General features: G+C 38.7%; 3 protein-coding genes across 8 annotated transcripts in view; all 3 read right to left on the reverse strand.

Annotated features, from left to right (window-relative positions):
* Nucleotides 1-264: 264 nt before the first annotated feature.
* Nucleotides 265-8700, reverse strand: LOC107577469 (rab5 GDP/GTP exchange factor-like). Of its 3 annotated transcripts, XM_016263543.1 has the most exons (11): nt 8605-8700; nt 7588-7779; nt 7248-7441; nt 5952-6080; nt 5551-5571; nt 4755-4921; nt 4586-4667; nt 3220-3352; nt 2764-2855; nt 2406-2662; nt 265-1772 (listed from the first exon to the last, which is right to left on the reverse strand). In XM_016263543.1, the coding sequence occupies exons 2-11, from the start codon at nt 7764-7766 to the stop codon at nt 1371-1373; spliced, it is 1656 nt and encodes a 551-aa protein (XP_016119029.1). In that variant the 5' UTR covers nt 7767-7779; nt 8605-8700; the 3' UTR covers nt 265-1370. The 3 variants fall into 3 exon arrangements, with proteins under 3 accessions (XP_016119029.1, XP_016119035.1, XP_016119043.1); XM_016263549.1 differs by lacking the exon at nt 5551-5571; XM_016263557.1 differs by lacking the exons at nt 5551-5571; nt 5952-6080.
* A 1540-nt stretch (nt 8701-10240) lies between these two features.
* LOC107577526 (BTB/POZ domain-containing protein KCTD7-like) lies at nt 10241-13373 on the reverse strand. Its single transcript, XM_016263599.1, has 4 exons — nt 13039-13373; nt 11667-11836; nt 11314-11492; nt 10241-11238 (listed from the first exon to the last, which is right to left on the reverse strand). The coding sequence occupies exons 1-4, from the start codon at nt 13333-13335 to the stop codon at nt 10862-10864; spliced, it is 1023 nt and encodes a 340-aa protein (XP_016119085.1). The 5' UTR covers nt 13336-13373; the 3' UTR covers nt 10241-10861.
* Nucleotides 13374-15349: 1976 nt separating this feature from the next.
* The window catches only part of LOC107577496 (homeobox protein cut-like 1), a 126789-nt gene continuing 121905 nt past the window's right edge, over nt 15350-20233 (reverse strand). For all 4 annotated transcript variants that reach the window (XM_016263581.1, XM_016263573.1, XM_016263567.1 and 1 more), the window contains 2 exons: nt 18263-18554; nt 15350-17407 (listed from right to left, as the gene is read on the reverse strand). In XM_016263581.1, coding sequence (XP_016119067.1) covers nt 16963-17407; nt 18263-18554 — 737 coding nt within the window. In that variant the 3' untranslated portion in view covers nt 15350-16962. The remainder of the gene's footprint in view (nt 17408-18262; nt 18555-20233) is intronic.

The raw sequence follows: 20233 nt of genomic DNA on the forward strand, positions 1-20233 counted from the left end.
CATCTGCAAATTAAACAGTTACATTCAGGCTATACCCAATGAGACGCAATTCAACTCATTTTAGAGATATTCGAGTTAGCAGACTGACATCTGCACACCATATCCTCACCTACCACTCAACAAGCACTTATACAGTACTAGACCTTTACTTTATACACATTATAGTGCATGCTTCAAAACAAAAAATTAATAAAAACACATGATTTTGTCAACCACTGGGTTTAAAACACGGTTATATATATTTTATACCATCAGATCTCAGCATTGTGCTTTGCTGATTTCTTTCGGTGCTACAGAGTGATAATGATTCACACAGCAAAATAACACACCTCAACATATATTTACATCATAAATAAAGCAGTTCTGTTAAAATATCACACAGTCATAAATCATCATTACTGTGAATCAAACCAATTTTTTCCCACATGAATATAGTCTTTTGCGAAGTACCTGTTAATAGTTACAGCTGGGGCAGTATTTAAATGAAAACTTGATCACATTTAAATTGGGTTTGGATAATGCTGACAACATCAAATGCAAAACATATTAATGTCATTCCGAACTTGGGAGGAGAATGACTCGTTAATTTTTAAGTGTACAATTTGCGGTCAGGTCACCATGACATAATTGCATACATTTAGATGAGATCAAATGCACAGCATTATACCTATATTTTCATTTGTAAATAAGCAAATTCCTATGTAAATAGTGTTTATTGCTGAATTGTCTGCACAACAGTACATCCGATCAATTACGTGACCAAGCATTTAATAACGAAATGTACCAAAATACACCAAAGTTCCTTTAAAAACAAAAATCTGCATGGGGTTCAACTTTAAACTTCCAAAGTACACAATACGAGCAGCAAAACATTTTATACATCCATAAAAAGACCTTAATCCAGGAGAAATGCACATTAAGGCATGGGAGTGAAACGCCCTACAGTGAACATGACTTATCTACAAGAGAAACGCTGATATGTGGTGTATGATCACATAAAAAGTGCAATCACATTAAGAGGATGTATTAGCAGCTATATGATTCAGTAATTTAAAACAACTCATATTAAGGTAGATCAAATTACTGACAGATCTTCTAAAGCCAGGTTAGAAAAGCTTATTTAGTTACACAACTCTGCCTCATCCGTTATGAATCAGCTGCACAAATGTAGTCACACAAGAATATGTTTTCAGAAAAGATATGATGGGGGACTGTAAGCTAACTTAAAAGACAAATGGAATGGTAACAGCCTAAATACAGGGAAGGAGTGGAGAACTTGAACAAGAGCAGCCACTGCATTTAAAAATGCAATACCCGTCTTAGTACGACCATGTCGCTAGCTTATTCACTCCAGAGCACATTACACTATGCTACCCCGCAAACACTTGTGGCTGAAGGGGTGGTGGCAGCCTGTCGTTCTCCACATTCTCCGCATCGATCGCAGATGCTCGTGGTTTGATCTCCAGTGGGTATCGCTCCAGGATTTCCTGCACCTCGCGGGCCACGCTGTCCTGCCATTCTGACAGTTCGGTCTGCAGGTTCTGCGCCCCCTCGGTGACCTCCTGCTGTCTTTTCTCAAGGTTGGATAGGAGCTTGAGGTTATGATGGATCTGGCTAAGTGCTGGGTTGACACGGGAACCACTCTGGGGCCAGGCTGCAGGATCATCTTGTTGTCGAGGGGAAGCCTGACCGGACATGTAGTGCTCAAAGTCCTCAGGGCTGAGATTCAACGACTGGGCATCCAGCTTCTCTATGAAGGCAACAGCACAGCACTGCAGGGAACATGTGATAAAGATGAAAATTTAGTAAATAGAATGAAAATGAACAAAGAAACGATTAGACTAAACAGTAAGGTTTATTCACAGTTGGCATATGGCTAGCCAGACTCAGAAGTAATTATAGTAGCCTCAAACAGTATTTGGACACTTTTGCCACACTTAAATGGACAGTTCACATAAAAAATGATCATTTACTCATTCTCATGTTGTTGCAAACCCGTATGACTTACTTTCTTCTGTGGAGCACTAAAAAATTTTGAACAATGTTGATAACCAAATCGGTTCCTATTTGCTTCCATTGTATTTTTTGTCCATACAATGGAAGCCAATGGGAACCAAAACTGTTTAATTACCAGCATTCTTCAAAATATCTTCTTTTGTGCTCCACAGAAGAAAGTAAGTCATAAAGGTTTGGAACAACATGAAGATAAAAATGACAGAATTTTCATGGGTGGACTATCCCTTTAAAAACGTATTAATGTCATTGCATTAGATAACAAAATATTAAACCAAGGGGCATTTATTTTAAAGTAAAATAAATACATTTTTGAACCAAATTATTCCACAAAAATTAGTCAGTTTGGACCTAAAATTATTTTTGCCACTCTAAATTATGTGTGGACCCACTAGGTTGGTGAAGTAGTATCCGTCCTCTCCCGTCATGAGTCTTGAAGGGTTGCAGAAACGTGTGATGTACTGGATGTTGGACTGCAGCCGTGGTGGGTTCGCCTTCAACACAATATAAATGAGGGTGGGTAGGAAGTCATCTGCAGAAGCTGGTTCATTCTTGGTGATTCTGATGGCGTTAAAGATATGCTTGCTGCAACTGGTGATGCAGGCCAGTTTATCCCTGGGCACACGCTTGGAGTCCATCTCAATGATATCTGAGGGAGACAAAATAAGAAGAAAAAATCTTGAATCTTGATGGAAGAAAAAACGAAAGTAGCAACTTATAGACAAAATAGTACCATCCTTGCAGACTCACCGGTGATGGCTTTGACTACACTATCAGAGACCTCAGGGATCTCCTCGTCCACAGGAACACACAACATCTGAATGGTTACCCAGTGTAAGGCCCTGGAAAACCATTATTTAACAAATAAAACAAGACTGCAGATTTTAAAGGTGAAAGGCGTAAAAGAATCATACTTACTTGAGGACTTTTCATGTATAAACGTTAAGTTAACACTGATTTAATATAATGTGAAGTGTGTTGTTAAAATATCAATATTTAATGTAAAACTTAAACGAAAATTAAAAATACTATTTTGGTAACTAGCCAAAATAAGTTTACGCTAAAGAAGGAAAATTACTCAAACTTACACTGAAATAAAAATAAAGCTAACAAGAAATATATATTTAAAAAAATTAAAATACAACCTAATTAAAAATATTAATAAATACTATAATAGCATATAAACAATGCTAAACACTGGCTGACCGAATCCTGTGCTGGGTGGCCAGGTCTTTTTTCTCATCATCTGAGGTCTCTGGACAGAAGACACTCTTGTAGAGTCGAGTCATGATGTATTTTTCCACTTGGTCCATTACCCTATCCACTTTCTCAGAGGAGCCTGAGGAAAGAGGAACCCACTGAGGTTTATATTTGCCACAAAAAAAAAAGAATTCATCTGGCTTCTGGAAAACAATTGTAAACCATAAAAAGGTAAGTATAAATGTACAAAAATGTAAATAACCACAATGGTCCGATCACAGCATTCTACAGAGGACAGCTGAGAGGACAGATAAAAATCTTTTAGATACCTCACATACTTGTGTCTTGAATGAAATCAGTTTGTTATATAACCCCACTCCCACATCACCATTCTGGAACAACAATATTTTCTTAGGTGGTTAGCAGACATGGTGGCTGGATGTACTGGATTTGCCCCAGTGTTGTTTTGTTAACTAAAACTATTAGAAATTGTTCTTGTTAACTGACATCAAGCTTAAATAAAATATAATATAAATATTAGATGAAAAAAAAAATTTAAACGCTGAAAAATAAATTGGGAATATATATACATATATACACAGACACACATAGAAATATGATTTAAGAAAAAAAATCACTCTGAAGTACTAAAATTACTAAAGTAATTAATTAGTAAATTTAATTAAAAATGTAATTAAAAATTAAACTAAAATAAATAAATAAAACACAAAAGTTAAAATTAAAATAAAAAACAAAACCATAAAATTACTAAAACTAAAATGAAACCAAAACTGATATGAGACATTTACAACCTTAAAAAAATAAAAATAAAAAAACCTTTCCTCAGGTTCAGTCAAACAAGTTAAGCTACAATTTTTCAAACAAACAAAAAATAATTAAACATACATTCAGAGACAATTTATAAATGTGTCATGCTCTAAAACAGAGGTGCCCAAACTTTTTAATATGAAGGGCCAAAAATCTAATTTGATTGAGGGCTGTGGACCAAAAATAAATGTTGCATTATCAAAGGTCAACACGGGCCAACTGGTTTAGATATCTCTTTGCTCTAAAAACTCACTCATTTTAATGTCCCAGCCTGACCATATTTAAAGAAAAATATTTTTGTAGATACCCGTCTCCCAAACAATTCTGCCTCCCTTAATAATTAGGCCCAACTACATACAAAACACAACCATTTTTGGTAATTTTTTATAAAATTCCATTACAACAAAACAACCAGACAGCAAATGAATCCGATTCAGTATCTGCTCTAATGGATTCAGTGAGTATTTAATTAAAATGATTTAAAACATTTAAGACTTTTTGACCAATTCAGTGCTGCCAAGTTTCTCCGAAGCATGAATTCTACCTTTAAAATGATTCATGAGTCGGTCAGACATGCCCTGATAGAAGTCCTGCACACACTCAGACAGTTCTTCAGCACTGAGATCCTTCAAATAAGAACAAATACAAAAGAATTTGTTTACTTAAATGATTAACATTCAAATTTGATGTGGGCACGTGACCCTGGTTCTCACATTTTTATTTCCCATGCTCTCTATGAAACCACGGCTCTGCTTGTGGATGTCTCTGCCAAGCTTCTGTAAGGTCTTGAGGAACTCCACAAAGTCTCGTGACACGCGATCGGTCTCGATGCTGGACTGACGGGTAATTGAGGGACTGGGCGTTTTACCCTCGTGGCTCTCTGAGGAACACAAATAAGCACACAGAATGTTTACAAACAAGCTCTATGAACATAAAGTGGATATTAAATTGGATCGGATGAAAATGGAAGTTCAAAAGTTAGTTTTCATCACAGAATGCCATGTGAAATTAAGTAATTTCAACCAATAATATTCAAGAAAAAAATAATTATTTCAGTAGAAATATTCAGCTGAATTACACATGACATTCTGCACAGAATAAAGAAAAAACCCACTGAATAAACAACATAAAATATTACATATCATATATTCATAAGTTGACTTGCAGCCCACTGAGAGGAAAACCTTCTCAGAAGTAGGCCATTCTACTAAAATATTGATCTGTTACCATGCCAACACCTTTGACATCAGAACAGTGTCAAAGACAGTAATAGAGTAGCTGAATGAATTGAGAGAGAATTCTGGTACTAGCATGCTGTCGCTAAATACTACACAAACAGATGTTCTAAATGCTGTTGCACCGGTCTTTCTAAACGCCCCACTGACAGTAATGGAGCGTTAGAAGGGTTTCAGCCTGAATGCATGCAGATCATATATATAACACTGATGCACTGGTTTGTTTTCTATGATTTGTGCTGGAGGGCTACAGTGATGTGACACTAACACCCACCTCTCAGCCTCGATACCAGAGCTGCCACCAGATTGACAAGAAAAAGAGGAGGACGCATGACAATGAGACAGTGAACATGAAAAAAAAATGGTAGGGTGAATTCAATCATGTCTTCTGACGCACACACAACCAACATAGAGAAATGAACAAATACACACTAAACTACGGTATGGATCAGGGCAGTATGTTACAAAGAACAGCTGAGGGGAACATCAAATGAAATGGTTGCTGTACTTTGTGAAATACTTTTAGTAAAGACACTTTTAAACAGTTAGCTCTTCAACACAGAACATCAAATCACACAAGGAATGCTGGTCCACCTCAGAAAAGATGAACACTGCAATCTCCACCCATGTTCCCTTTTCATAACCCCAGATTTTCCTCCAGGCTCTGTCTGTTACCTTCAGTGGGGGAGGCCATCTCCCAGGGTTGGGTAAAAATGCCCTTCAGATCCCTCAGGAGGTTTTCTCCATGGCTCTCCCTCCTGCCCTGCAACTTCTCCTCTTTCTCGCTTTCTTTTTCGGGGGGGACTAAAACACCCAGGGTAGGCAAGGGAAACGGCCGGAAGGGGGTGAAATGGATGAAAAATGTGGGAGAGGTGGGGGCGGAGATCAGACAGAACAGCAACGGGATGAAGGAAACAAACTGAGAGATGAAGGGTGGATCTCTTGTTCAAATAAAATCATCTCATAAGAACATGATGGACAAATGATAAAATCATGTGAGAGCAAATGAATATATAACTATTAAATCAAGCAAAGATGACTTACACTACCGTTGAAAAGTTTGGGTTCAGTAAAAAAAGAAAGTAAAAAGAAAGTTTAATGCAGCAAGAATGCATTAAATTCATTAAAGGTGACAGTAAAGTCATGTTAAAAATGATTTCTATTTCAAATAAATGCTGTTCATTTGAACTTTCTATTCATCACAGAATCCTAAAAAAATGTAAACAAAATATGAACTGTTTTCAACATTGATAATAATAAGAAATCTTTCTTGAGCATCAAATCAGCATATTAGAATAATTTCTGAAGGATCATGTGACACTGAAGACAAGATTAATGCTGCTGAAAATTCAGCATTGCATCACAAGAATAAATTACATTTTATAATATATTAAAATAGAAAACTTTTTACTTTATTAATTCAGCCATGGTAAGCATAAGAGATTTATTTCAAAATCATAAAATCTTACTGATCCCAATGAACTTTTGAACGGTCTATACTTAATGTTTCAATGACAAAGCCTTTTAATTGCCAACATTCAGGTCCATTAAAGTAGTAATAATCTAGCATAAATTACAAACTGCTGTTTGGATGTTGCATGCAGACAATTTAAGGCTTTATCAGAGAGATGCCATCCAATGACAAGGTAAAATCAAACTGGGACTTTGTATGATGATGAGGGCAATCATTTGCATAAAAAATAAGCATGATTTCCAAAAGGAATCCAGAAGCAAAAGAATGTGTGATTTTGTATTTTGGGCTCTGCGAGAAAAGTGGCGACGCAAGGAAAACCTACAGCACTGACAAAAGTCTGTAAAGCTCCACTGTATTTTAAATCAGTTTTCACTTGTCCAACTAATAATAATTTTGTTGGTGGCAGATGAATAAGAACACACCCAGTCCTGGACATCAGCCAACTGCAAAAAAACACGAATCACACTTATATCACTCCAATCCCACATTCCTCGTACCTTTTTTTGGGGCCGTGCGGGAGGAGGGGCTGAAGAACTTCTTTACGGTGGTGACCTTACGGGTCTTCTCATTGGTTTTCTTCTCCTCAAACTTGGAGAAGGTGGCGAGAGATTGCTGAGACTGGGACTGTGGAGGCTGGGTCTGAGAGGAACTGTGACTGCTGACATAAGCTGCCTCCTCTTCTCGCTGCAGCCTGCGACAGGAAGCACATCATTACAGCAATCTGTCTGAACATCATTTCTTCTTTATGCATGTCTTGATGATGCTGAATGTTTCTTTTAATTAATACTTAATGCATGATCTAACAAAACTAAACCACTGGGGTTAAATTCCACTCACTTCTCAGCCAGAGCCCAGTCCTCCTGAATCTGTCTCTGCCGAGCTTTCTGGTACTCCTCCCTCCAGCACTTGGAGCATAGGCCCTGCCATGCAGCGTTGCCATAGTAACCGCAGCCTTTCTTACACAGCAGTTCTGATTGGTCCACATGGATCCCCCGTCGCTCCGAGCGCTGACTCATCGTGTCCCTTTGTCTAGGTAAAGAAACATGTTTGTCATTGTGATCTGAATTTGCACATCCGGTCTGCAGTACATGCAGCAAGACAACTGGAGGTGGGTTACATAATGTGCTCTGCAAAGACATACAACTCTTGCAGAACATGCCAGAGATGTCAAATCAGATATTCATACTTAGATTTATATTTCAGAGCTAAAGGGCAAGTAAACTAGTCAAATGCATAGTTTTAATAATTATACAGGGTGAATTCAGGTAAATTGGGACACTTGATGCCATTGAGATGTCTGGGAAAAAAGTCCCAATGAACCTGAATTCACCTAACCTTACAAAAAATGATGTCTAAATTATACTGCGAATTATTAAACGACCAATGACGCAGTAAATCTCCATCGAAATGAAAAAGTGAGTAGTTCAAACGTGTTTGATCTTGTGTCTTTATCATTTCCATGAAATAAATGTTTAAAAGCACAAACACTGATGACATGAAATTAAACTCCAGGTATTACACCATATAACGTTACTGACATCGTTCAATGCCGGTATGTTGTAGCTTAAACATTTTATTAATTGACTAATAGAGGGTTTAAAAGTAACCTAGAAAATACATTATCGACTGGTAATAACAGAATGTCATTCAATCCGCCGCAGGCAGACGCGTCAAGCTAGCAAAACAGCTACGTGGCTAAAAACAACCGCAACAGCTCATTGTCAGCAAGATAGAAGATAAATATGTATTACTAGTCTAAAGCGATACTGAATAAAAATAAATAACAAAACACTGAAAAACAACGGAAAGTTTCAGTATTCAATGTTAATCTACCGGACAGCGACAGATAGATACCTCGTCGGCGGTCTCTTCTCCAGGGTCACAATTACATCATATCCTCGCGACTGGTGTATGAGTTGTGTGGGCGGGGCTATAGGTGGGCTGATCTCGGAATGTCAACACTCCCTACGACAAATACAGCGCATTCATCATATTTTGTACATTTGTTATCCATGATCTATGATAATTGAAGCATTATTATAAACGTTTAAATGTAAAGAAAAAAAAAGGATCTGCTTTTAATAAATTGCAAAATATATTGTTTATTATCAGCACAATAAGAGCCAGAACAATGATGCAATACAAACAACAGTATTCAACAAATGTACAACAGAATAAATATGCATCAGTTTAGACTTGAGCAACATAACGTAAACTGGGCAAAACTGAAACTAAATCCCAGTTAGGATTATCATGTGCATTTTAACTGGTATTAGATATTCTGCTGCCAAAACACAGAGAGCTGGTGCAACTTCACGTGGCCTTCACAGCTCTCACAGCAAACCAATGAGAGACAGAGGTTTCAGATGACTAAAATAACAAATAACGCTAAATCATCTAAAATTGTTGAGGGTTATGGCAATTAAAAGCATAGACAAATGCTGTTGGCAGCAGAAAATAACTTCATAAAGTGTCAAAGTAGCAAAATAGGCAATCTAACCTGCAATAAGGTGGCTAACAGTCTTTAGTATAATTTTAAATATACTCATTTTAATTCACATTCAGGTCATATTTATTTTAGTACATAAACTTATTCTAAAAAAAAACTATTTGGGCTCTCATTTAAGAACAGTTTACTTTTTGACATAAATCAAAACTTTTATACTTTTATGTGATGTATGATTATTTTAGAAGGCTTTATGTGAAGCTTTGGGTGGCTGTAAATACCAGACATTTGTATTCTTGTTAAAGTCAGTATCTGCAGAGGTTGCATGATCTATGGCAGGGATCCTCAAATCTGGCCCACGAGATCCACTTTCCTGCAGAGTTTAGCTCTGACCCTAATCAAACACACCTGAGCATACTAATCAGTGTCTTCAGGATCATTAGAAAATCACAGGTAAGTGAGTTTGATCAGGGTTGGAGCTAAACTCTGCAGTGCATTGGACCTCCAGGGCAAGATTTGAGGAACCCTGATCTATGGTGTTCATTACTGGAAACATGACATGGATCAGGTCCTACATATATGTCAAGTAAAACAAATTGGGTAAAGTCATTTTAAAATACTGTATGGAAATATATATATATATATATATATATTTTTTAAAGAAATAGCAGTGACAGACTTTCAGTTTCCGAATATGGGTCCAGTTGACTGATTCTTCGATCAAACTGTTAATACAATCATTACATCTAACACGGAAACATACTTAAGAGATGTCATATTTAGAACAGGAAACACTGTTTCACATACGTTCACTTCCTCTGCGGACGATTCCAGAAAATCTCTTCAGAACTACAACTGGACGAAATGATTCCAGGTTTATTCTAAATTAACTAAGTTAAACAATTACTTACAAAAACTAAGGAATCAATAGAGCTGCCCATAAAATAAATGTTGGGTTGCAAACCGCAGTTTCATGAAGAAACAAAAGAGCAAATGCCACAATTATAGCCATCTTTTTCAGAGGAACCCTGATCTACGGTGTTCATTACTGGAAACATGACATGGATCAGGTCCTACATATATGTCAAGTAAAACAAATTGGGTAAAGTCATTTTAAAATACTGTATGGAAATATATATATATATATTTTTTTTTTAAAGAAATAGCAGTGACAGACTTTCAGTTTCCGAATATGGGTCCAGTTGACTGATTCTTCGATCAAACTGTTAATACAATCATTACATCTAACACGGAAACATACTTAAGAGATGTCATATTTAGAACAGGAAACACTGTTTCACATAAGTTCACTTCCTCTGCGGACGATTCCAGAAAATCTCTTCAGAACTACAACTGGACGAAATGATTCCAGGTTTATTCTAAATTAACTAAGTTAAACAATTACTTACAAAAACTAAGGAATCAATAGAGCTGCCCATAAAATAAATGTTGGGTTGCAAACCGCAGTTTCATGAAGAAACAAAAGAGCAAATGCCACAATTATAGCCATCTTTTTCAAAAGCTTGTCATTATTTCCACTCATTTTGAGTAGGACTCCATGATCCTGCTGGTTTCATATAACTGTAGACAGTAGCAAACATCATTTGCTCGGACTTGCACATCTCAGTTCTTGGCAAAAGAAACATCAGCTAAAACACCTCACCTTCACCACCAGGTGATTTTAAACTCATAGATTGGCCTTTTGCAGTAGTAGTGGTTAATGAGGTGTTTGTCACATACGCCGATGCATTGCTGGTCAGCAGAGATGCCACGCTCTGCCAGGTCGCTTACTATGCAGTGAAGAAGGTCATAAACATCCGCCACTGCCTCCCAGGGCCCGAAGGACACGTCAACATCACAATGGTGCTCAAACAGCTTGGCCTCACTCTCCGAGCGCTCAAATCGCAGCGAATTGAACAGTGGTCTTTCATAAGGGGTGATGGGCATCTCCTCCTTGTAAACACAGATCTTCAATTTTGCAAAACGAGCCTTCCGCTGCATGGCACGAAGTTTTGCAATCTCCACGATGCGCTCAAGATTTTCTAGAAGAAAAGGGGACAATTGGTAAATCAACGGAAAACCCCTTTTTATTATTTTTATTTATGATTTTACATTACCTTTATAATAGGGCAAAAGATCAAGAAAAGCCTGTCGAACTTTCTCTCCGGTAAGTGGCTGCGTGTCTTCAAGGCTTTCCAAAAGAGGCCCAATAGCATAATACTGAGCGTCCCTGTGCACCGCACGAACACGGTCCCTCTGAGGCAGCTCACCCTCTCGCAAGAAATTCAGAATATCCCTAATGCCAGAGAAGTACATATAAGCATTTCTAATAAGCATCATATCAAGCAGTTATTTAAGTAATCCACTGATGAAATAATAATGGCTGAATTCAGATAATCAAAATGTTTGCTTTGTATTTTTGGGTACTAGGCACCGACCATAATCAGATTTTATTAATCTAAACACTAACCCAAAATATGCTCCGTCTCGGTCTATGAAATATCGTCCCTCTGCATCCCTGGGAATGTGGTGGCGGCCACTAAACATGGCAGCCAGCATTGTGTCCTCATAACGTCGCAGGGTGGAGAGCCGAGTGGTGAAATATGTTCCTCCTACATTCAGGGGGATGACCTCAGGGAACTACGGAGAGAGAGGAGGAACAGAAATAGACATTAGTCAATTTTTTTATGTAAAAGACATTAGTATTTTACATTAGTCTGAAGGGACACTACTGCTCAAAAGTTTGGGGTAATACGAATGTTTTTGAAATAAGTCTCTTATGCTCACCTAAGATGTATTTATTTGACTAAAAACAGTAGTATTTTGAAATTTTATTAGAATGGAAAATAACAGTATTTTATTTTAATATATTTTAAAATTATGGCAGAAATGTAAAGTTATGGCAAAGCTGAATTTTCAGCATCCATTACTCCAGTCTTCAGTGTCACATGATCCTTCAGAAATCATTCTAATCTGCTGATTTGGCACTGAAGAAACATTTCTCAAACAGTTCTTCTTAGTATCGATACTGAAAACAGTGATGCAGAAAACCCATGATGCATTTTTTTAGGATTCTCTGATGAATTTAGCATTTAAGAGAACAGCATTTATTTGAAAGAGAAATCTTTTGTAACATTATAAATGTCTGTCATTTCTGCTTCCTTGCCAAATAAAAGTGTTATTATTATGATTTAATTTTTTATTTTACTGACTACAAACTTTTGAACGGTAGAGTATAACATATATATATCACTGTACTAAAAGGCATAGCTATGCACGGGAACTTCTTAACTATCTACTAGCAGAGCAGGATCAGTTCCCTCCCCGGTTCATTTGAATGCTGTTACATGTTTAAATAATTCTCTTAAAACCCGTTGGCAATGATAAACAAAGGTGTTAGGCTAATCATATTGCACATGTTGACAGGTCACGCAGGTTTGTCAGCAGAAATCTGCGGTGACACCTTTAACATAATAGACCTTGCAAAACACGATTAGTTTAATCCAGCAGATATGATTTGATGGACGTGTGATATGAACCAATCAGAAACGACGTCCACCCGCCCCACTGGGATAAAGAACCAATCCGATTGCAGCAATCGGCAAGCAAACACGCTCAATAAATCTGTTGCCTATGGAAACGGTTATGATAAAGCACGGGAATCTGGGCAACTTTGACACGGCTCCTCCAGATGGTCTTTTGGAAAAACAAACAAACAATTACTGGGGCGAAACGCAGATGGTCGGGGGTATTTTTAATTTGCATTTAACTTCTATGCATTACACTACAACTACTACCCTGTTATAAAAATAGCACATCCTCTTTAAACCTCGGGGACTTACCTCCTCAGGTGCGTCTAAAGTGCGAAGGGACTTCCCTAAATTAAGATTAGGAATAGGTATGGCTGGTTTGCGATACACCTCTTCCCCGGTGTCCGCGCAAGACATCGCATCTCCCTGTTTCTCAGTGTCACTCGCAGCCGAAAACACCACCATCACTCTCGGCTGAGGAGGGACCGTCCGCCCCTCCTGCGCGAACCTCCTCACCCGTGATGCTGCCATTTGGAGCGGAGCTGCTGCGCTAAAGGAAGGCGGAGGCGGTTCTCCGTTCGGGGTTTCGCCTGCTCCATTATGCTGCATGCACACACCCACAGCAGGTCTGATACGAGTGTCTATTAAGGCCCGTATGTTGATGTGTTTAGTCATCTGCAATACTTTCCATAGAAAAATATTTGCAAAAAGCAGAGAAAAAGTGCTGGACATCTGCATCGAGAATCGTAAGTGTTTTTCTATGTGTTTCATGCTATGGTATCAACAGTACGGTTACCGTTTCAGTCAGTGAGAACGTGACAGACATAAAAAAAAGCATCCTTGATACAAACCAGATTTAAATGTGCTCCTAAATGTGTTTTCTTTGTCTGTGTTCAATTGAAATCACATGTTTATGATCAGAAAAGAGTCTTCACAAGTTGATTTGTCTGTTTTGACAATTTGGTCCACACTTCAGTATAGTCTACACATCATTTCAAGAGTTTCCATACACCAAATCCTTCTGTGAACTTCCTCTAGCACGGGGGAATCTTACTGTTAAAATACAACAACATGGTCAAAATCATCTGATGAATGCCTAGAAATGATTCAAACCACATTTGGGACAAATAAATGTGAAGTTAACCGATCGAAATGGCCAAAACTTTGTTGTTGTTTTTTTTGAAGAACCAAGCCTGAATCCTGGGACAGCTGTTTTCTCTCAGATAAAACAATACAGACCCCCTAAAGAGTACAGAATATTATGACCTGAGACTAGATGAGACCTTATTATTAAACTTGCTGGCGAAAATTGCTAAAATCTGACACGCGATACTTCCAATCACTTATTTGGAATGAAGACGACGCGATTATAGAGTAGCGAACAGTTTTCAGTGAAGGCACTCCAATGTTAGAGAGAACGTTCGAGAAACAGTCACGGGCTTTCGACATTTTCGTATATTCCGACAAAAACATTGGTTCATGAAGTATCTCTCTGTGCTTTCGTTAGGTCTTAAATAGACTAATTTGATTTGAATCATTCATTGGCACACATAAAAAAAAGGCCAAAGGTAGTTTTAAGCCGACTTTGTTCTTCAAGATTCATCGGCATAGATTTTAACGCAAAAAAAAAAAAAGTCCAATTCCTCAAGGTGCAGGTCAAAGCGACAGCTAATTTCAGTGACATTAACTACCAGCTGTTCACTGGCTCATTATAGCAACTAAGCTTGATTGCGATTTATAAACGTACGTTATCTCAGAACGTTCGCAGGTTAATTAATTACCTGAAAACCCAATTCAAGAGCGTCAATCGGTTTGCCTTTCTAGTGAATACAGCCAAACGCAATTCATCTTGAATTGTAATCTTTAAAAATAGTTAAAACAACTCAAATGAGTACTAATTAAAATCATTAATGCAATACATATAAATTCTGCTTCCTTTGTCAATGTAGTAACTGTTCATCCAGCTCACTAACAGAGTAAATATATGGGGAAAAAATAAAATAAAAATGATAATCTTCAGAATTAATCAATAGACATGTATCAAAAGTACATCATTTAAATGTAATCCAATACTGCCGGCAGTCTATTAGTCTAAAAATATGTAACCTGACCTTTTATAGTCCCTTCCATTACAAAAAAAAGAACACGTATAACAATATAAGACATCAATATGTAAAAGACCGTATCTATAAATAAGCGAACCACACCAACAAACAAAAAAAATATCTACCATTAGTTTATGCGTGTAAATAAAAAGAACTTAAGTGTACTATGTGATATGCTGCAGGACTGCTAAATAGCTTAGGGACGTGAGGAGGTGTTTGCTTCCACTGCCTGTGGAGAGTAGTAGTAGTAATATACAAATATAGATTGCTCTTGTCAACAATCACACACACACACACACACACTCAAGGTTCGCACACAGACGAGCGCGTGGCACCACCGCTCTGCGCTTTCGTTCACAAAATCAACTGCATACAATGACACAAGGGCCAGAGGTGAAAGGTGAGCAGGTTTCGAAAGGTGTTTCAGGAGAGAAAGAACGTTTCTACAGAGGTGCAGAGTCCTTGCCGCGTGTAGATATTCACCTCAGGCTACTAACGTTAAAAGAGCTTTTCATTCACAATCTACATATTTTCCTCTTTTTTTTTTTTTTTTTTTTAATGTGTGTTTAACAAGAAATGTGGATGAAAATGTGTCCGAGTCCTCCATCATATACAGTATGAAGAAAAAACAAAAGTCCATTTCGCAAGGTGTTTTTCCAGTCGTTTCGGAGGACAGATGCGTGCCGTGAACATACTCGGTAATGTTGCGGACGCCACGAAAAGCTCGTTTACGGTTGGGTGAACAGTGAATGGAGAAGCTGGTGAAAAACCTGAAGTTTTGAGTTTGCACAAGAGCGAGCGGTTAGGTGGGTTTCCCCCGCACTCGGCGTCCGGTACCCTGGTGCTGAGGACCAGCCCATACAGTGCAGTGGCCCACGGCCACACCATAGAATTAGAATTTAGAACACCATAGATATTGGATTAGAATTGTAATTCTATGGGCCTAAACTGCCCAACTTGGTTAGAGGTCTCTGATGTATGGTTCTATTATAAGAGGATAAAAATCAGGCATGTTCATTCTCTTTAAAAATATCTTGTCAGGAATATTTACTCAAAGTACTGTACAAATCCTTTTTTCTTCTTCACTATATGTCATTGTTTTGGCCTAAAATGACGTTTATTATTAAACAAGACCTCCACGGGCTTCAAAACGCAAGTCGCTGAGGCGATTAAAGCTATGGAGAAAAATTAACGAGCGCTACTCTTACAAGAGACCTAAATAACGATAAAAATTGACACTTAGCTATCGAGTTACGAAATTTATCCCGTCTCCCATTTGTGTCGACCTTACAACAACAGTATGAATTTTGCGTGACCGTGGATTCTTATTTACGACGATTATTTTTCATTCACGTGATTTTCTTTCTCTTTTAGGCCGTTGGCGTGTAAAATCAAAAGGAGTGCTGTTTAGAGTCAACTGACTGTGCAATCTCTCGGTGGCAACTTAATTGCTATAAAAAGGATTTTCTTCTCACATCTGAGAAGCTTCCAAACTGTGAAAATAATGCGGGTTCCATTACGCTGGAATCCATTGCGTACTAGAGTTGCATAGCCATTGGATGGCCTCCTCTGGGGTAGGGAGGGAGAGGCAGGTGGGACGGTGCACCCGTGTTCCTTCAGCCAACACTTGCTTTTAAACGCTTGACTTTTGGCTTGAAACCCGTTCGAACTAGTCTCTGCTGACGGCCGAAGCATATGTGATACAAAAGAGGAAACTCCCAAGAGACTTGAGAACTGATAAATTATTGTAACAGTTATTCAGCTTGTTGGTGAGAAGGTCTCTATTAGAAACAGAGACACTGTGATTTCATAGTGTGTATTTGTTGTTGTTGTTTTTTTTGTGACTGTCTTGAGAATATTTTGTGGGAACACTCCCTCTCCTGTGCTTTTCAGTTTTGTGTCTTCACCATTAGCCAATGGTGTCACAGCCCTGTGGCCAGCAGGGCCGTTAAGTGCTTCACAAAATAAACAGACTAAAAACTTGGTTTCCTTTTCTTGTTCTTGTCTCTGATAGCCCACTTCTAAACAGCAAATCGAAAACCCTTGGGTTAACCGGTGTGTGTGCACCAGGCTTGGCCGAGTTAGCTCAGTGAGGGACAAAGTGAGAATAAAACAACAACATGGCGGCGCTTTAGAACTCCCATTCGTGAGGCTCGTCGCGGTTTGCCGCTTTCTCCAGCCTGTGGATGATGTTGTTAAGGTTGGCTGCCTTCTTCTTGCGCAGACTGCTGTCCTTTGGGTTTCGGCAGGGGGTCGCCGTGGCAGTGGCGGCGGATACAGACTCAGGGATGCCGAAGAGGCTGTCTATGATGCCTCCTTGTGGCCTGCTGGTGCCTGAGGCGCTGGGGAACTCAGCCTCGCCCTCTTCGTCTCTGTGGCTGAGGCTGGGGCTCTCCAGGAGGCCCTTGCACTCCTCGGAGCCGCTCGGTCGACCCTCCGCGGTGCTGTCAGACTCTGTGCCGTCGCAGCTGTTGTCTCCTTCGCCCCCAGACTTCCCGGGCCGCGCTGAGGGGGACCCGCCTTCGCCGGCCGCTGCCTGGATCTCTTCGATAAAGAGCTCTCGTCGGATACGGGATCTGTGGGAACAACGAACGAGACTCGTTAGAGAAGGAACAAAGGTAGGTGGACGTGTAAGCTAAAGCCCCAAGCATACTTTTTTTTTTAAACGAAGGAGACAGAACAAGAATAACAAACCACTGAAGACGGCAACAACACTAGACGCTGGTTTTATTGCAACCAAAATTTCCAAACATTTCATTTCATATTTCGTCTCAGTATGACATCATAGTGAGACGAAAGACTACCTCTGGAGAAGATCAACGCCTACTTCTACATTATTGCCTCTTTAGCCCCGCCCACCGATTTGCACATGTAGTAGGAGGCAAGTAAATGAAGTTTCAGACCGCGTCAGGAAGACACTGTTGATAGATTTGCTTCATTTTACTGCAGATTCACTTTTAAACAAAACACCATTCAAAGCAGAGACTTAAAATTAAAGACAAGGCAGTGCTGACTATATTGAATCCAACATTAAAGTTGCAACACACAAGTATGAATAACAATGTGTCGCTATTGCTTTGTCTGTTACAGATTGTCATATATGTACCGGGTATTTATAAGTTTTTAACTAAAAAGACCTATATTGCTTTCAGAGCACATCAATGAGCAATGTCCATGTATTATTTTAATAGTAAAACTGTTACCCAATCTTAGCAGTGGCCGTTTACTAACAAGTCTTGAATGTGGCACGTCTATCAAAATGAGTGTTTCAAAGAGAAGGTCAAAAACAGGATAGAAAATAGCCTATTACTTCTAAATTTTGTTTTTTGGTGTAAAAATCTTACTAACATTATAAGTGGACCACAGAGAACATTATAAAATAAAAAAAAATGAAGTTCACAACCCCTTTAAGGGTTAAAGCGCCTCAGTACCTGTAGTTGTGGAACCAGTTGATGACCGTGCTGGTTTTGAGGTTGAGCTGGCTCGCTAACTCCTCGATGGTTTTAGGGGAGGGGTAAGGCTTCTGCTGGTAGGCTCTCTTCAGAGCTTCCTTCTCTTCTGGAGCCAGCACTACACGGACTTTCTTTAGCTGGGGCTGCTGCTGCTGCTGCTGCTGCTGGGAGAGGTTTTGGGGGCTGGCGCTCTGAATGAGGTCACTTCCTGACAGACCACTATCCAGCGAATGACTCTCACCGATGGAGCTGTGGCGCCTCTTCATGTAGGCTGGAAAACACATATGGAGAACAGCTGTAAATACAATCAGAGAATATACATACAAATAAGCATATGTGTTGGCCCATATTTATCGGCCAATACTTTTAATATTGGGGGCAATATGTTCCCCTCAGTGTCTGTGGTGGTTACCTTCCAACTGAACAGCATGTGCTAGATGCTGTAGATTAAATTACAGTTCATAAAATGCATGATTGCTGTATTTTTCTCTAGTCAGTAGGGGGCAGTCTTTGATTACAAATATTATTATTGCCTCTTGAGATCTTTGTAAGTTTGACTCATACATCAGCATTACAAAAATAATTCTAAAATAATTATTAAATCATCCAAAATATGGGAGATACAAGGGTTTTACTATAAAGATGACCTGCTCATTTGAAAGCTTTCAAAGTTTTTGCATTTGTTGCACGGTTTCATTTATTTTATGTCGGTTTCTGTTTTGAGCATTGCTGTTTAGCAAATTATGCTAATTTAAATAATTAATCTTCATAACATAAGATAACATTTTGTACTAGTGAGTGTCGAATGTTTTGCATCAGGTCATAATTTTCTTATAAATGTATTGTTTATAGCTATCAAAAATGTGTATTGTATTGTACTATTCATAATCAGAAACAATTATTTTTGAAAGAAACAAATGCCAAGAAATATATTTTTAAACATTGATAATAATAATATATGTTTCTTGAGCACCAAATGAGCATATTAGAATGATTTCTGAAGGATCATGTGACACTGAAGACTGAAGTAATGGCTGCTGACAATTCAGCTTTGCATTTAAAATACATTAAATGTATTTACACTAAAACAGAAACCAGTTATTTTAAATTGAAATAATATCTCACAATATTACAAATAAAATTATTAGTGCAAGTAAAAAAATATTGGCAGGGAAGTGCAAATCTGGATTCCTGGCACAGCTAGGCCCAAATATTCTCCAAACACCAAGAATTCCTTCTCCATCGAACAATTTACAGTTTAAGGAAAACTAATTCCAGTAATAATAGCACAGAGTAATCAGTATAATGTCTTTTTATTTTTTCTTAAATGAACACAAACAGAGAGCAAGCACATTAATATCCTTTTTCTGATTAAAAAAAGCACAGTACAGCTAACTACACAGCTGTGTGTGAAATTTGTCATTTCTGCTGCATTTCAGTGTCTGTTGAAGAGGAGCCTTTAGCAACAGTAATGGTAAAAGATTCCGCTGGTGGCCAAAACTCTCAGAACAAGGGCCAAGCAAGGCTAATTTGCTTTGTGCCTCTAGCCAGCGTCGAGGTCAAACTCATACTCTTTTCTGAAAAGCTAGAGCAAAAGACAGCGAGATGGAGAGAGACGAAAACAGAGAGAGGGAACACGACAGCAAAGCTGTTGCTTTCTGTCCCTGGCAAGTGCACATTGAGCTTAAGGGGTAAATGGTGGAGCCAGTTTCACTCTAATGAGGAGGTCCCCCCAAGTTCGCCCTCTCCACGCGCACACAAACCGCAAAGCCTGACTCATAACAAAGCCATCGTCATCATCGTCACCCAAGGAGCACCAGTAATGTCACTTTTAGCCCGAAAGGAGTGTTAAACAGGCCTAATGACTCCAGGAATGTTCACTTGGCCTGCTGCTAACTCGCAGGCGTACGGGCCCGGCGCTGGGTGCAGTGGACTTTAAGTAAGCCAGCC

The sequence above is a fragment of the Sinocyclocheilus grahami genome, unplaced genomic scaffold, assembly GCF_001515645.1.
Source record: "Sinocyclocheilus grahami isolate Dianchi unplaced genomic scaffold, SAMN03320097.WGS_v1.1 scaffold32.1, whole genome shotgun sequence".
Classification (NCBI taxonomy): domain Eukaryota; kingdom Metazoa; phylum Chordata; class Actinopteri; order Cypriniformes; family Cyprinidae; genus Sinocyclocheilus; species Sinocyclocheilus grahami.

What these genes read in the sequence shown, in the direction of transcription:
- LOC107577469 (XM_016263543.1), bottom strand. Translation starts at nt 7,766, where the DNA reads ATGAGTCAGCGCTCGGAGCGACGGGGGATCCATGTGGACCAATCAGAA. An exon ending in ACTCATGAATCATTTTAAAG is followed by an intron (nt 3,353 to 4,585) that starts GTAGAATTCATG and finishes CTCTTTCCTCAG; the next exon opens with GCTCCTCTGAGAAAGTGGAT. An exon ending in GATACTACTTCACCAACCTA is followed by an intron (nt 1,773 to 2,405) that starts GTGGGTCCACAC and finishes TGTTCCCTGCAG; the next exon opens with TGCTGTGCTGTTGCCTTCAT.
- LOC107577526 (XM_016263599.1), bottom strand. Translation starts at nt 13,335, where the DNA reads ATGCAGCATAATGGAGCAGGCGAAACCCCGAACGGAGAACCGCCTCCG. An exon ending in CGAGACGGAGCATATTTTGG is followed by an intron (nt 11,493 to 11,666) that starts GTTAGTGTTTAG and finishes CTCTGGCATTAG; the next exon opens with GGATATTCTGAATTTCTTGC. An exon ending in TCTTTTGCCCTATTATAAAG is followed by an intron (nt 11,239 to 11,313) that starts GTAATGTAAAAT and finishes CTTTTCTTCTAG; the next exon opens with AAAATCTTGAGCGCATCGTG.